The sequence below is a fragment of the Acartia tonsa genome, chromosome 8 (genome assembly GCF_053477335.1).
Source record: "Acartia tonsa isolate MP-2025a chromosome 8, ASM5347733v1, whole genome shotgun sequence".
Lineage (NCBI taxonomy): Eukaryota > Metazoa > Arthropoda > Copepoda > Calanoida > Acartiidae > Acartia > Acartia tonsa.
The window spans coordinates 22,561,854-22,576,671 of NC_137267.1; the positions used below are offsets into that span (position 1 = coordinate 22,561,854).

Consider the following 14,818-nt stretch of genomic DNA (forward strand, 5'->3'; position numbering starts at 1 on the left):
TCGTTTATGAAGGTATATCTTAAATACAGTATGCTGATTGATTCAGTTATGTTTAAAAAAGTATTATTTAAAAAAATCAGGTTGATATCTTTAAAAATAAGCTCAGAACTCATATTTTTAGCGTTTGGGGGGTTTTTGTGCTCCACAAGCCCTAAGAAGGAAAGTCCCAAAATGAATCTGTAATGGTTCGTTGATTCAGTTATGTTAAAAAAGTATTATTTAAAAAAAATCAGGTTGATATCTTTAAAAATAAGCTCAGAACTCATATTTTTAGCGTTTGGGGGGTTTTTGTGCTCCACAAGCCCTAAGAAGGAAAGTGCCGAAATTCAATTTTCAAAGTTTTATGTGTACATCCAGTCGTATAAGAGAGCCTACAAAAAGAATTAGGTTGATAACTATAAAAATAAGCCCACACGGCCTTCCCAAACTTTTATACTGAATTTCATTTCCTATAACTGTTCAAACTTCCCCCCCCCTTACCCCAAGTACTAAAGTTTGGGAGGGCTGTGTGGGTTTGTTTTTAGAGTTATCAACTTAATTCTTTTTGTGAGCTCTCTTATATGACTGGATCTACACATAAAACTTTGAAAATTGAATTTTGGGACTTTCCCTCTAGGGGCTAGTGGAGCAAAAGACCCCCCCAAACACTAAAAATTTAAGTTCTGAGCTTATTTTTAGAGATATTGAGATTATTTTTTTTTCGGAATTTGGAATCATTTGAGACCATGTTATTTTTTTCAAAAATTTTTCGCCTTACAAGCAACCCTGCGGGGGGACTTAGTCATTTTTTTCAAATTCTCGTTTATGAAGGTATATCTTAAATACAATATGCTACTCTCTTAGTTTTAAAGATAATTGGATGAAATCTTTTTGATTGTGTCACTAATTACCCCAAGTTTTGGTATCTTTAAAAAAAACGGCGGCGGGACCGCCGCTCCCGCCGTCCGCCGCCGTTTTCCGCCGCCACCAAAAAAGAAATTTTTTATTGCATTTCTCGCCGAATTAGGCAATTTGGAATCATTTGAGACCATGTTATTTTTTCAAAAATTTTTCCCCTAACAAGCAACCCTGCGGGGGGGACTTTGTCATTTTTTTCAAATTCTCGTTTATGAAGGTATATCTTAAATACTGTATGCTACTCTCTTAGTTTTAAAGATAATTGGATGAAATCTTTTTGATTGTGTCACTAATTACCCCAAGTTTTGATTCAGTTATGTTAAAAAAGTATTATTTAAAAAAATCAGGTTGATATCTTTAAAAATAAGCTCAGAACTCATATTTTTAGCGTTTGGGGGGTTTTTGTGCTCCACAAGCCCTAAGAAGGAAAGTCCCAAAATGAATCTGTAATGGTTCGTTGATTCAGTTATGTTAAAAAAGTATTATTTAAAAAAAATCAGGTTGATATCTTTAAAAATAAGCTCAGAACTCATATTTTTAGCGTTTGGGGGGTTTTTGTGCTCCACAAGCCCTAAGAAGGAAAGTGCCGAAATTCAATTTTCAAAGTTTTATGTGTACATCCAGTCGTATAAGAGAGCCTACAAAAAGAATTAGGTTGATAACTATAAAAATAAGCCCACACGGCCTTCCCAAACTTTTATACTGAATTTCATTTCCTATAACTGTACAAACTTCCCCCCCCCCCTTACCCCAAGTACTAAAGTTTGGGAGGGCTGTGTGGGTTTGTTTTTAGAGTTATCAACCTAATTCTTTTTGTGAGCTCTCTTATATGACTGGATCTACACATAAAACTTTGAAAATTGAATTTTGGGACTTTCCCTCTAGGGGCTAGTGGAGCAAAAGACCCCCCCAAACACTAAAAATTTAAGTTCTGAGCTTATTTTTAGAGATATTGAGATTATTTTTTTTTCGGAATTTGGAATCATTTGAGACCATGTTATTTTTTTCAAAAATTTTTCGCCTTACAAGCAACCCTGCGGGGGGACTTAGTCATTTTTTTCAAATTCTCGTTTATGAAGGTATATCTTAAATACAATATGCTACTCTCTTAGTTTTAAAGATAATTGGATGAAATCTTTTTGATTGTGTCACTAATTACCCCAAGTTTTGGTATCTTTAAAAAAAACGGCGGCGGGACCGCCGCTCCCGCCGTCCGCCGCCGTTTTCCGCCGCCACCAAAAAAGAAATTTTTTATTGCATTTCTCGCCGAATTAGGCAATTTGGAATCATTTGAGACCATGTTATTTTTTCAAAAATTTTTCCCCTAACAAGCAACCCTGCGGGGGGGACTTGTCCCAAAATGAAATCTCCAATGATTACTTAGTTTGGTTTTGTTAAAAGGTTTCTAAGAAAAAATCATCTCAATATCTCTAAAAATAAGCTCAGAACTTAAATTTTTAGTGTTTGGGGGGGTCTTTTGCTCCACTAGCCCCTAGAGGGAAAGTCCCAAAATTCAATTTTCAAAGTTTTATGTGTAGATCCAGTCATATAAGAGAGCCTACAAAAAGAATTAGGTTGATAACTATAAAAATAAGCCCACACGGCCTTCCCAAACTTTTATACTGAATTTCATTTCCTATAACTGTACAAACTTCCCCCCCCCCCTACCCCAAGTACTAAAGTTTGGGAGGGCCGTGTGGGTTTGTTTTTAGAGTTATCAACCTAATTCTTTTTGTGAGCTCTCTTATATGACTGGATCTACACATAAAACTTTGAAAATTGAATTTTGGGACTTTCCCTCTAGGGGCTAGTGGAGCAAAAGACCCCCCCAAACACTAAAAATTTAAGTTCTGAGCTTATTTTTAGAGATATTGAGATGATTTTTTCTTAGAAACCTTTTAACAAAACCAAACTAAGTAATCATTGGAGATTTCATTTTGGGACTTTCCTTCTAGGGGCTTGTGGAGCAACAGACCCCCAAAAACACTAAAAATATGCGATCTGAGCTTTTTTTTAAAGATATCAACCTGATTTTTTTTGAATAAAATTTTTTTTAACATAACTAGATCAACGAACCAATACAGATTTCATTTTGGGACTTTCCTTCTAGGGGCTAGTGGAGCAAAAGACCCCCCCCCAAACACTAAAAATTTAAGTTCTGAGCTTATTTTTAGAGATATTGAGATGATTTTTTTTCAGAAACCTTTTTTAACATAACCAAACTAAGTAATCATTGCAGATTTCATTTTGGAACTTTCCTTCTAGGGGCTTGTGGAGCAACAGACCCCCAAAAACACTAAAAATATCGTTCTGAGCTTATTTTTAAAGATATCAACCTGATTTTTTTAAAATAATACTTTTTAACATAATTGAATCAACGAACCATTACAGATTTCATTTTGGGACTTTCCTTCTAGGGGCTTGTGGAGCAACAGACCCCCAAAAACACTAAAAATATGCATTCTGAGCTTATTTTTAAAGATATCAACCTGATTTTTTATTGGGACTTCATTTTGGGACTTTCCTTCTAGGAGCTAGTGGAGCAAAATACTCCAAAAACACTAAAAATATGAGTTCTGAGCTTATTTTTAAAAATGTCAATCTGATTTTTTAAAGAAAACTTTTTTAACATAACCGAATTAAGGAACCATTACAAAGGGGGGGCCGGGGGGCGAAAGTGACACTTTTTGAAACCAAAACTAAGAGTCAACAAAGGAACTCAACTAAAAAAAGGGTTACAGGTCTGAGATTTTGCATGGCAGTTGCTTTATAGGGGTACAATATGGAACTGTGAAGAAACGGCGGCGCAACCGCCGAAAACCGCTGTTTCCCGCCGTAATTTTTGTTGCCTTTTCTCGGCGGTTTTCGGCGGTTGCGCCGCCGTTTCTTCACAGTTCCATATTGTACCCCTATAAAGCAACTGCCATGCAAAATGTCAGACCTGTAACTCTTTTTTTTAGTTGAGTTCCTTTAACTTTTAATTTTGGTTTCAAAAAGTGTCACTTTCGCCCCCCCCCCCTTTCATTTTGGGAGTTTCCTTCTAGGGGCTAGTGAAGCAAAAGACCCCCAAAACACTAAAAATATGAGTTCTGAGCTTAGTTTTAAAGATATCAACTTCCTTTTTTTTAGAACACTTTTTTAACATAACCAAACTTGGTAACTTTTACAGATTTCATTTTGGGACTTTCCTTCTATAAGCTAGTGGAGCAAAAGACCCTAAAAACAATAAAAATCTGTAAAAGTTACCAAGTTCGGTCATGTTAAAAAAGTGTTCTTAAAAAAAATCGGGTTGATATTTTAAAAATAAGGTCAGAACTCATATTTTTAGTGTTTTGGGGGTCTTTTGCTCAACTAGACCCTAGAAAGAAAGTCCGAAAATGAAATCTGTAATGCTTTCTTAGTTCGGTTATGTTAAAAAAGTATTATTTAAAAAAATCAGGTTGATATCTTTAAAAATAAGCTCAGAACTCATATTTTTAGTGTTTTTGGGGGTCTGTTGCTCCACAAGCCCCAAGAAGGAAAGTCCCAAAATGAAATCTGCAATGATTACTTAGTTTGGTTGTGTTAAAAAAGTTTTCTGAAAAAAAACAACTCAATATCTCTAAAAATAAGCTCAGAACCTAAATGTTTAGTGTTTGTGGGTCTTTTGCTCCACTAGCCCCAAGAAGGGAAGTCCAAAAATGAAATCTGCAATGATTACTTAGTTTGGTTATGTTAAAAAAGGTTTCTGACAAAAAAAATCAGCTCAATATCTCTTAAAACAAGCTCAGAACTTAAATTTTTAGTGTTTGGGGGGGTCTTTTGCTCCACTAGCCCCTAGAAGGAAAGTCCCAAAATGAAATCTGTAATGGTTCGTTGATCTAGTTATGTTAAAAAAGTTTTATTTAAAAAAAATCAGGTTGATATCTTTAAAAATAAGCTCAGAACGCATATTTTTAGTGTTTTTGGGGGTCTGTTGCTCCACAAGCCCTTAGAAGGAAAGTCCCAAAATGAAATCTCCAATGATTACTTAGTTTGGTTTTGTTAAAAAAGGTTTCTGAAAAAAAAATAATCTCAATATCTCTAAAAATAAGCTCAGAACTTAAATTTTTAGTGTTTGGGGGGGTCTTTTGCTCCACTAGCCCCTAGAGGGAAAGTCCCAAAATTCAATTTTTAAAGTTTTATGTGTAGATCCAGTCATATAAGAGAGCTCACAAAAAGAATTAGGTTGATAACTCTAAAAACAAACCCACACGGCCCTCCCAAACTTTAGTACTTGGGGTAAGGGGGGGGGAAGTTTAAACAGTTATAGGAAATGAAATTCAGTATAAAAGTTTGGGAAGGCCGTGTGGGCTTATTTTTATAGTTATCAACCTAATTCTTTTTGTAGGCTCTCTTATACGACTGGGTGTACACATAAAACTTTGAAAATTGAATTTCGGCACTTTCCTTCTTAGGGCTTGTGGAGCACAAAAACCCCCCAAACGCTAAAAATATGAGTTCTGAGCTTATTTTTAAAGATAGCAACCTGATTTTTTAAAAATAATACTTCTTTAACATAACTGAATCAACGAACCATTACAGATTCATTTTGGGACTTTCCTTCTTAGGGCTTGTGGAGCACAAAAACCCCCCAAACACTAAAAATATGAGTTCTGAGCTTATTTTTAAAGATATCAACCTGATTTTTTTAAATAATACTTTTTTAACATAACTGAATCAAAACTTGGGGTAATTAGTGACACAATCAAAAAGATTTCATCAATTATCTTTAAAACTAAGAGAGTAGCATACAGTATTTAAGATATACCTTCATAAACGAGAATTTGAAAAAAATGACTAAGTCCCCCCCGCAGGGTTGCTTGTTAGGGGAAAAATTTTTAAAAAAATAACATGGTCTCAAATGATTCCAAATTGCCTAATTCGGCGAGAAATGCAATAAAAAATTTCTTTTTTGGTGGCGGCGGAAAACGGCGGCGGACGGCGGGAGCGGCGGTACCGCCACCGTTTTTTTTCAAAGATACTAAAACTTGGGGTAATTAGTGACACAATCAAAAAGATTTCATCCAATTATCTTTAAAACTAAGAGAGTAGCATACTGTATTTAAGATATACCTTCATAAACGAGAATTTGAAAAAAATGACTAAGTCCCCCCGCAGGGTTGCTTGTAAGGCGAAAAATTTTTGAAAAAAATAACATGGTCTTAAATGATTCCAAATTCCGAAAAAAAAATAATCTCAATATCTCTAAAAATAAGCTCAGAACTTAAATTTTTAGTGTTTGGGGGGGTCTTTTGCTCCACTAGCCCCTAGAGGGAAAGTCCCAAAATGAAATCTCCAATGATTACTTAGTTTGGTTTTGTTAAAAAAGGTTTCTGAAAAAAAAATAATCTCAATATCTCTAAAAATAAGCTCAGAACTTAAATTTTTAGTGTTTGGGGGGGTCTTTTGCTCCACTAGCCCCTAGAGGGAAAGTCCCAAAATTCAATTTTTAAGTTTTATGTGTAGATCCAGTCATATAAGAGAGCTCACAAAAAGAATTAGGTTGATAACTCTAAAAACAAACCCACACGGCCCTCCCAAACTTTAGTACTTGGGGTAAGGGGGGGGGAAGTTTGTACAGTTATAGGAAATGAAATTCAGTATAAAAGTTTGGGAAGGCCGTGTGGGCTTATTTTTATAGTTATCAACCTAATTCTTTTTGTAGGCTCTCTTATACGACTGGATGTACACATAAAACTTTGAAAATTAAATTTCGGCACTTTCCTTCTTAGGGCTTGTGGAGCACAAAAACCCCCCAAACGCTAAAAATATGAGTTCTGAGCTTATTTTTAAAGATATCAACCTGATTTTTTTTAAATAATACTTTTTTAACATAACTGAATCAACGAACCATTACAGATTCATTTTGGGACTTTCCTTCTTAGGGCTTGTGGAGCACAAAAACCCCCCAAACGCTAAAAATATGAGTTCTGAGCTTATTTTTAAAGATATCAACCTGATTTTTTTAAATAATACTTTTTTAAACATAACTGAATCAATCAGCATACTGTATTTAAGATATACCTTCATAAACGAGAATTTGAAAAAAAAAAGTCCCCCCCGCAGGGTTGCTTGTTAGGGGAAAAATTTTTGAAAAAATAACATGGTCTCAAATGATTCCAAATTGCCTAATTCGGCGAGAAATGCAATAAAAAATTTCTTTTTTGGTGGCGGCGGAAAACGGCGGCGGACGGCGGGAGCGGCGGTCCCGCCGCCGTTTTTTTTTAAAGATACCAAAACTTGGGGTAATTAGTGACACAATCAAAAAGATTTCATCCAATTATCTTTAAAACTAAGAGAGTAGCATACTGTATTTAAGATATACCTTCATAAACGAGAATTTGAAAAAAATGACTAAGTCCCCCCCGCAGGGTTGCTTGTTAGGGGAAAAATTTTTGAAAAAATAACATGGTCTCAAATGATTCCAAATTGCCTAATTCGGCGAGAAATGCAATAAAAAATTTCTTTTTTGGTGGCGGCGGAAAACGGCGGCGGACGGCGGGAGCGGCGGTCCCGCCGCCGTTTTTTTTAAAGATACCAAAACTTGGGGTAATTAGTGACACAATCAAAAAGATTTCATCCAATTATCTTTAAAACTAAGAGAGTAGCATACTGTATTTAAGATATACCTTCAACGAGAAATTTGAAAAAAATGAAAAAAAGTCCCCCCGCAGGGTTGCTTGTAAGGCGAAAAATTTTTGAAAAAAATAACATGGTCTTAAATGATTTCAAATTGCCTAATTCGGCGAGAAATGCAATAAAAAAAATTTTTACCCCCCCCCAAAAAAAAAATTTTTTTGGGGGGGGGTGGGGGGTCGACGATAATTTTAAAAGTAACTTTGGCCCCATAGAAGCTTAAATCCAAAATTAGCTCCCTCTAGCTCTAAGGGTTCTCGAGTAAACCCCCCCCCCCTGCCCAAATGGTTATTTTCCACATCCCCCTTTAACAGTTTTTATAGTGCCTATCAAAAATGACGTCATACTGGCCTACCATTGCACATACGGGCAACCAGGGGATTTTATTCACAACCCCCCAATCAAGTTTTAATCATTCTATGAGTATTATTATATCCATATTACATCAGATTTCAAAGGAATCGTAAAATTACGCTTTTTAAGTAAGCTTTCTAATGCCTGGAAGTTAAGAAATGCAAAAAATTTCTTACAGAAAAAGGCATATTTTGTGTGTTTCACCAACAATTTAAAAGTATTATAAAATCTCTTAGAATTAACGTAATTAGACAAAATAACTTTTGTTGAGTCATGCATTACATGTATATTGAGAATATAAAAGAAAAAAGCACAAATTGAAGATATTAGTCCTACATAATTCTAGTTGAAGTCAAGATTTTAGTTTATTTTTGTTTGTTTTAAAATCAACATTTAAGTAGACAGTATCAGGAAACATGTTTTCACCGGGTGCCACCGGCTAAAAAGGCGATATTTGATTACCAAAAGACATATTATAATCGCCAGTACTGGTTTCATTTACCCCCCCGCGCCCCCGTAGGGGTTTTTTGTTTTCTGAAGGTGGGTGCACAAAAACTTTGTAAGAAAATGCTTTTAAAGGCGCTTTTAAAGTCAAAATTTAATAACATAGTTGTTTTATTTCATTAAATCCCTGCTTTATTTTACCTCTAAAATATATGGGTTTTTTCAAGTTTGATATTGCTGCGCTAATTTATTAGATAATTCTTCCTGTCAATATTGTATCAACCCGAAATTAGAATCTTAATAAGGGATATATAATTACTTGCATGTTGCACCATATTTTCTCCAACTAAAATGAAATGGTCTTTCCAGCATGCTAATATAACGATATCCCCTCCCCTCATACTGGACGTAAGAACTGACCGATAAATGAGGACTAAATTAGCAACCTAAATTGACAACAAAATTTACCCAGTTATAATATCCATGTATATTATGTCTATTATTTTAGAGTTTTTAGATAAATTGGAAACACTATAAAAGCTATTTAGTATATAATTTACTATTAAATTTAAGCATTTGCTCTTTAATTGACCATATTCGCAATTTATCACAGTAGATTTTTTGTGCTTCGTTACTTATGAATTGTATCATCCTTATTGTTTTCCTTAGAGGTTGAGATAGATAGATAGTTGGATGATGGATAGATAGATAGATGGATTGATATATGGATAAATAGATGGATAGATAGATGGATATATAAATGAATAGATAGATGGATAGATGATAGATATTGCACTAAATGGTGGGGAGGGGCTAAGCCTAAATCAACACCTCTTTATGTTCAAAGTTTTAATGTAACTAAATAATTGTTTCTAAGGATTATTACCATTATCAATGATCTAAAGGGATAAGACAAAGGTCAATATAATTGATGTACATTCCCAATTATAAAACACAAAATTACCTCTTGTATAGATAAAAATTAGTATTCAAAACATTTTAACACACAACTGTAAATCTTTGGCGACTAGTGTTATAAACAGCCAAATGTCCCAAAGGTTAAGTTAATATCCAAATAACGTGGTGTTCTTATAGTTAATTGAAATTGGAATTAGCAAGTGTTATGTGTCTGTCTATTGGTAATGCTTTGTTTTTAAATGATGTAATTACTTGGTCTTCATTTTAAAATCTGCAGTTTTATTGAGGAAGGGAGGGGACATTGGGCTGTTTATTACACTAGTCCCCAAAGTTTTAAAATAAATTTTTTATATTTTTTGGCCTAAAAACTTTAGGAAGTTTTATTGATTTTTTATTGCTTGGTTCATTAAGTAGATTGTTGAAATATTTTAATCACTAATTGTCATCTACAGTAGTCAATTTCGTAATATAATTTGATGTATCAATATTATGTAGGTATATACAATATACAATGATACATATATTAATCGGTCATTGTTTTGTCCCTTAGATTTCTGTTTGTTAATTAACCCTTAACAGTTGGGCCCCTTGTCGCACATTTATCGGTCGGGGGGGAGGGGGTTCTTTTTGCAGGTCCCCTGATTGATAATGAATTTCCGACTACAAGTGATTCAAAGTCAATTTTCGCTTACTTCGCTCTTTTATTCAACAACCTTTGTTTTTAGGTCCTTTTTTACTTAAAAAGGGGGGAGGCGGATGTGCCACTTTTTGAAACCAAAACTAAAAGACAACAAAGGAACTCTACTAAAAAAAGAGTTACAGGTCTGAGATTTTGCATGGCAGTTGCTTTATAGGGGTACAATATGGAACTGTGAAGAAACGGCGGCGCAACCGCCGAAAACCGCCGTTTCCCGCCGAATTTTTTTTTGCAATTTCTCGGTGGTTTTCGGCGGTTGCACCGCTGTTTCTTCACTGTTCCATATTGTAACCCTATAAAGCAACTGCCATGCAAAATCTCAGACCTGTAACTCTTTTTTTTAGTTGAGTTCCTTTGACTTTTAGTTTTGGTTTCAAAAAGTGGCACATCCGCCTCCCCCCTTTCAAAAAGCTGTTATTTTTTTTTTTTGAAGCTACAAATACAATTTTTTCAGAAAATGTTTATCTTTATGTAAATTTTATATTATAAATCTCAAAACATAAATTTTGGCGGCTGCAGCTGTACTTGGCAGCTGCCAGCCCCCGCAGTCGGCGGGAAAACGGCGGCGGATCTTTAGGAAATTTTAATACGTTATGTAGACATACAAGAAAAGCTTAAATTTAAAATTTGAAGTCTCTAAGTCAAAAATTGCGGTCACAGGAGGCTTTTAAAGATTTCTAGAGACCTGGAGGATCAGGACCTTCAAGATCATAACTGGAACCTAAAATTGACTTGAATACCTATATTTTACATAAGGGTTTATGATATTTTAGTAAGATAAAAGGCTTTGTTTAAGTCAGAAACGACTCCCTCCCCCTAACTGTTAAGGGTTAATATACAGATAAAAAGTAAACAAGAATCATAATTTCATTATAAATATAGATTAGTTTATAAAAATTGATGTCAATCATGCCTACATTTATAATGGATTTATTATCACTGAACAAACTTGTAGCTGACTAAAATAAGGATTTCCCATCCACCCCCTTTACACCATCCCCTCCCCTTCTACCAAAATGAATTCCCAGGCCCCAACAACCCCTAGTTTGACACTTGGAACACTAAAATCGGACTACAATTGACATAATAGATACACTTTAAAGGGCCCAAAAAGCTAGTGATAGAGTAGCTGCGCTACTGAAAAATTTTCATACTACTCTGATAAGTTAAGAAATGCATTCCCTGACCTCAAACATTCTAATTTGACATTTTGAACAAGAAATTCGGGCTCTAAATAATTAAATCCCCTTTTTAGCTGATATGCCCCAATGTGCATTGGTCAATTACATGTATACTGGCCTGCAATTCGTTATTTCGTTGGTATATTTGTCAATCATTGGTCATTTGTATTGTATGACGTTATTTTTATTATAGCCATTATTCAGAGCTTCGGAATTAAAGCATATTCAATTGTAATATGTATGAACGAGGACAGAAATAATCTTATAACAATACAAATGACCAATGATAGACAAATATACCGACGAAATAACGAATGGCAGGCCAGTATACATTTTTTGACCAATGTTAGGCCAGTATGACGTCATTTTTATATGCACTATAAAAAGCTTTTTAAATTATATTTTAGGCATACTTGGGACTTGGTTTCTGGTCAGCATTTTCTACAACAGATGAATGGCTATCCAAGTAAATTATTTTAACACTAAAGCTGCTCTTTAAGTGTCTGTGCGTGTTTTGTTAATACAAGAGTTATGTTTTTTTCTACGGGAGGAGGGGGGGGGGGGGGAGTTGCATAATGCATTAGACCCTCCACTTTCGATTTTAATCTAAAAAAAGAAAAGGTGAAAATATTTTTTTTATTGAGGGGGGGGGGGGTGGGAGGTAGTGGTCTATTTTGGCGATTTAAATTGAGAGGGTGAATAACCCTCTTCCAAAATCGTTATAAACCTGCCCTGGACCTATTGTACGGTGAGAGAAACTATATCGGTTCAGCGAGAATCTTCGCTAAAACATACCTAGACATTCTAGTAATTTTAAATTGTAGAACCGATGCCAAGATGACAGGTTCCTGTGTGAAGAAAAACCTAAAATTAGAAGATAAACCACAGGGCAGGTTTGCGGGAATTTTCAAGACTCCAAAGGCATCAATCCAGTCTGAAAAGGTTAGTTATTCATGGAAAGGCTATAATAAAAATTACCTTTCATTTCATAAAGGGGGGGGGGGGGGTAATGCAACCATCTCGTAATCAATGTATAAAATATAAATGGCACTTAGAATTCGATTTTCGATCTGAAATTTTGCATGAATAATCCTTGGTAGGTCTATTTTGCCTAAATCGAACAAAAAGTTGAAAAAGAAACGGCTAACGGCTCAGTCGGTTAGCTGTTTTTTTTGGCTATTGTTAGGGCAAATCTGTCAAAATTACGTAGGAATCAACAGTTTGAAACATGTTTTTGCTTTAAATTATGTGAAATGATACAAAAAAAACATTTTTTAGATTTCTAGTACCAGCAACTACCAGCTAGAAAATATACCTATCAAGGATTATTCATGCAAAATTTCAGATCTAAATTCGAATTCTAAGTGCCATTGATACATTGATTACGAGTTGGTTGCATTAACCCCCCCCCCCCCCCCCACATTTCTACAGATAAAGTATTTTGATATGAATTATTGTTTTCTGCTTTTTAACTGTTATTTTTATGATTAAAGCAGGGCATTTTTAAAATGTCAGAGTATAATTTATAAGTCTTAACAACATTGTATACGCTGCAAAATTGCTGAAATAAAGGAGATTGTTTAAGGACACACTTCAAGTACTTGATTATAGAGATAAATCGATTATACTTTTGTACCTTGTTTTTCTGGAATTAAGGTTAATAGGATAATAAAAAAAAGAGAGTGATAGGTTTCTGGTAGAATCCGTAAAGGTGTGTGTTTTAAGGCTTAAAAATAGAAGTAGAACGATAATATTCACAAAATATGTGTATTTATTATTGAAAAGTACTATAGACAAATCTTTTTTTAAAGTTAAGGGGGTAGGTTTTGGTAGAATCCGTAAAGGTGTGTGTTTTAAGGCTTAAAAATAGATAGAAGTAGAACGATAATATTCACTAAATATGTGTATTTCTCATTGAAAAGAACTGTAGACAAAAAAAAATTTCAATAAGTTAACATAAAGGGGGGGGGGGGGTTTAATGCAACCATCTCGTAATCAGTGAGCAAATAGCACTTACAATTCGAATTTAGATCTGAAATTTTGCATGAGTAATCCTTGGTAGGTTTATTTTCCCTAAATCGAACAAAAAGTTGAAAAAGTAACGGCTAATGCCTCAGCCGTTTAGCAGTTTTTTGGCTATTTTTAGGGCAAATCTGCCATAAATTATGTAGGAATCAACTTTTTGAAACATATTTTTGCTTTAAATCATGTGAAATGATACAAAAAAAAAACACTTTTAGATTTCTAGTACCAGCAACTAGCGGATAGAACCGTTTGAAAACGTTTTGGAGCAGCATAGAGTATTATGTAGAGATAGATTTCGTGATGATTTCCCTTGAAAATAGTTTTAAAAATGGATAAAATGCTGAGCCGCCAGCCGTTAGCCGTTACTTTTCCAACTTTTTGTTCAATTTAGGGAAAATAGACCTACCAAGGATTACTCATGCAAAATTCCAGATCAAAATTCGAATTCTAAGTGCCATTTGCTCACTGATTACGAGATGGTTGCATTAAACCCCCCCCCCCCCCCCTTTTTCTCGTATTCATTCGAATCCGGTGGATAGGAACCGGTTCTCATCCAAACAAAAAAACTATGTCTAGCATCGTATTATATCCAGCTTTCTACGAATATAGAAATGTACAATCATAAGATTAAAACCAGTTTTTTTAGCCGGTGCCTTCGGCACCTCGGGGCTAAAAAAAACTAGTTTTAATCTCATAATTGTACTTTCTGTATCCGCGGAAAGCCGTTTATAATACGATGCGAGAAATAACTATTCTCGTATTCATTCGAATCTAGTGGATAGGAACCGGTTCTCATCCATACAAAAAAAACTATGTCTAGCATCGTATTATATCCAGCATTTGACACCTCGGGGCTAAAAAAACTAGACTTAATCTTATAATTGTACATTCTATATCCACGGAAAGCCGTTTATAATACGATGCGAGAAATAACTATTATCATTCTACTACTGTTTTTAACTAATAACACATAACCTTTACGGATTCTATCAGAAACCTACCCCTCTCTTATTGTTTAAATTGTTAAAAATCCATCACGTTTTAAATGGATTAACTGACTTTTTGGTAATGATTATAGGTTTGCTAAGTTTTCTAAATTACAGAAATTTTTATAGGACAATTCTAACCTTACTTAAAGCTATCAGTTACAGATGGATCTACTTGTATAATAGAAAAGCTTCGCTTATATTTTTCAGGGAAATCTAAAGGCGCTTGATCCGGACAACAATTCTTTTGTCAGCTTTGATGGTAATCCTCCGCCTTATTGCTCAGGTCAGATTTTTTGTAGCGAAGCTAGTCAATCACCATCTTGTCTGACCATCCATCCGTCCTGAAGTGTAAATGCAAAAAAACTCAACTGCTATTTTAGATTGGCTGTTTTGTTTTGTAATATTTGCCCACTAACAATAAGTGTTTGGTCCGTTGCAGTAAAAGAACCCTGGTATTTGCAAATGGAAAATTTAAATATTTTTATATGGATCAACCCGTCAGGTTTGCTTGCATACTGCGCCTGACAGGAAGGAAATATAAAAAAAAAATTATCTTCCTCTCCTTAAAAATGAAATACAATGTTATCATGATATAAGGGGGGGGGGGGGGGAGTTAATGCAACCAACTCGTAATCAATGATTATATGGAACTTAGA

At 34.7% G+C, this 14,818-nt stretch overlaps 1 protein-coding gene across 3 annotated transcripts in view; it reads left to right on the forward strand.

Annotated features, from left to right (window-relative positions):
* The window catches only part of LOC145326310 (sodium-dependent proline transporter-like), a 45,350-nt gene that overhangs the window by 29,306 nt on the left and 1,226 nt on the right, over window positions 1-14,818 (forward strand). For all 3 annotated transcript variants that reach the window (XM_080169594.1, XM_080169593.1, XM_080169595.1), the window contains exons 22-24: window positions 11,556-11,614; window positions 11,973-12,090; window positions 14,370-14,445. In XM_080169594.1, the coding sequence (XP_080025720.1) occupies window positions 11,556-11,614; window positions 11,973-12,090; window positions 14,370-14,445 (253 nt within the window). The remainder of the gene's footprint in view (window positions 1-11,555; window positions 11,615-11,972; window positions 12,091-14,369; window positions 14,446-14,818) is intronic.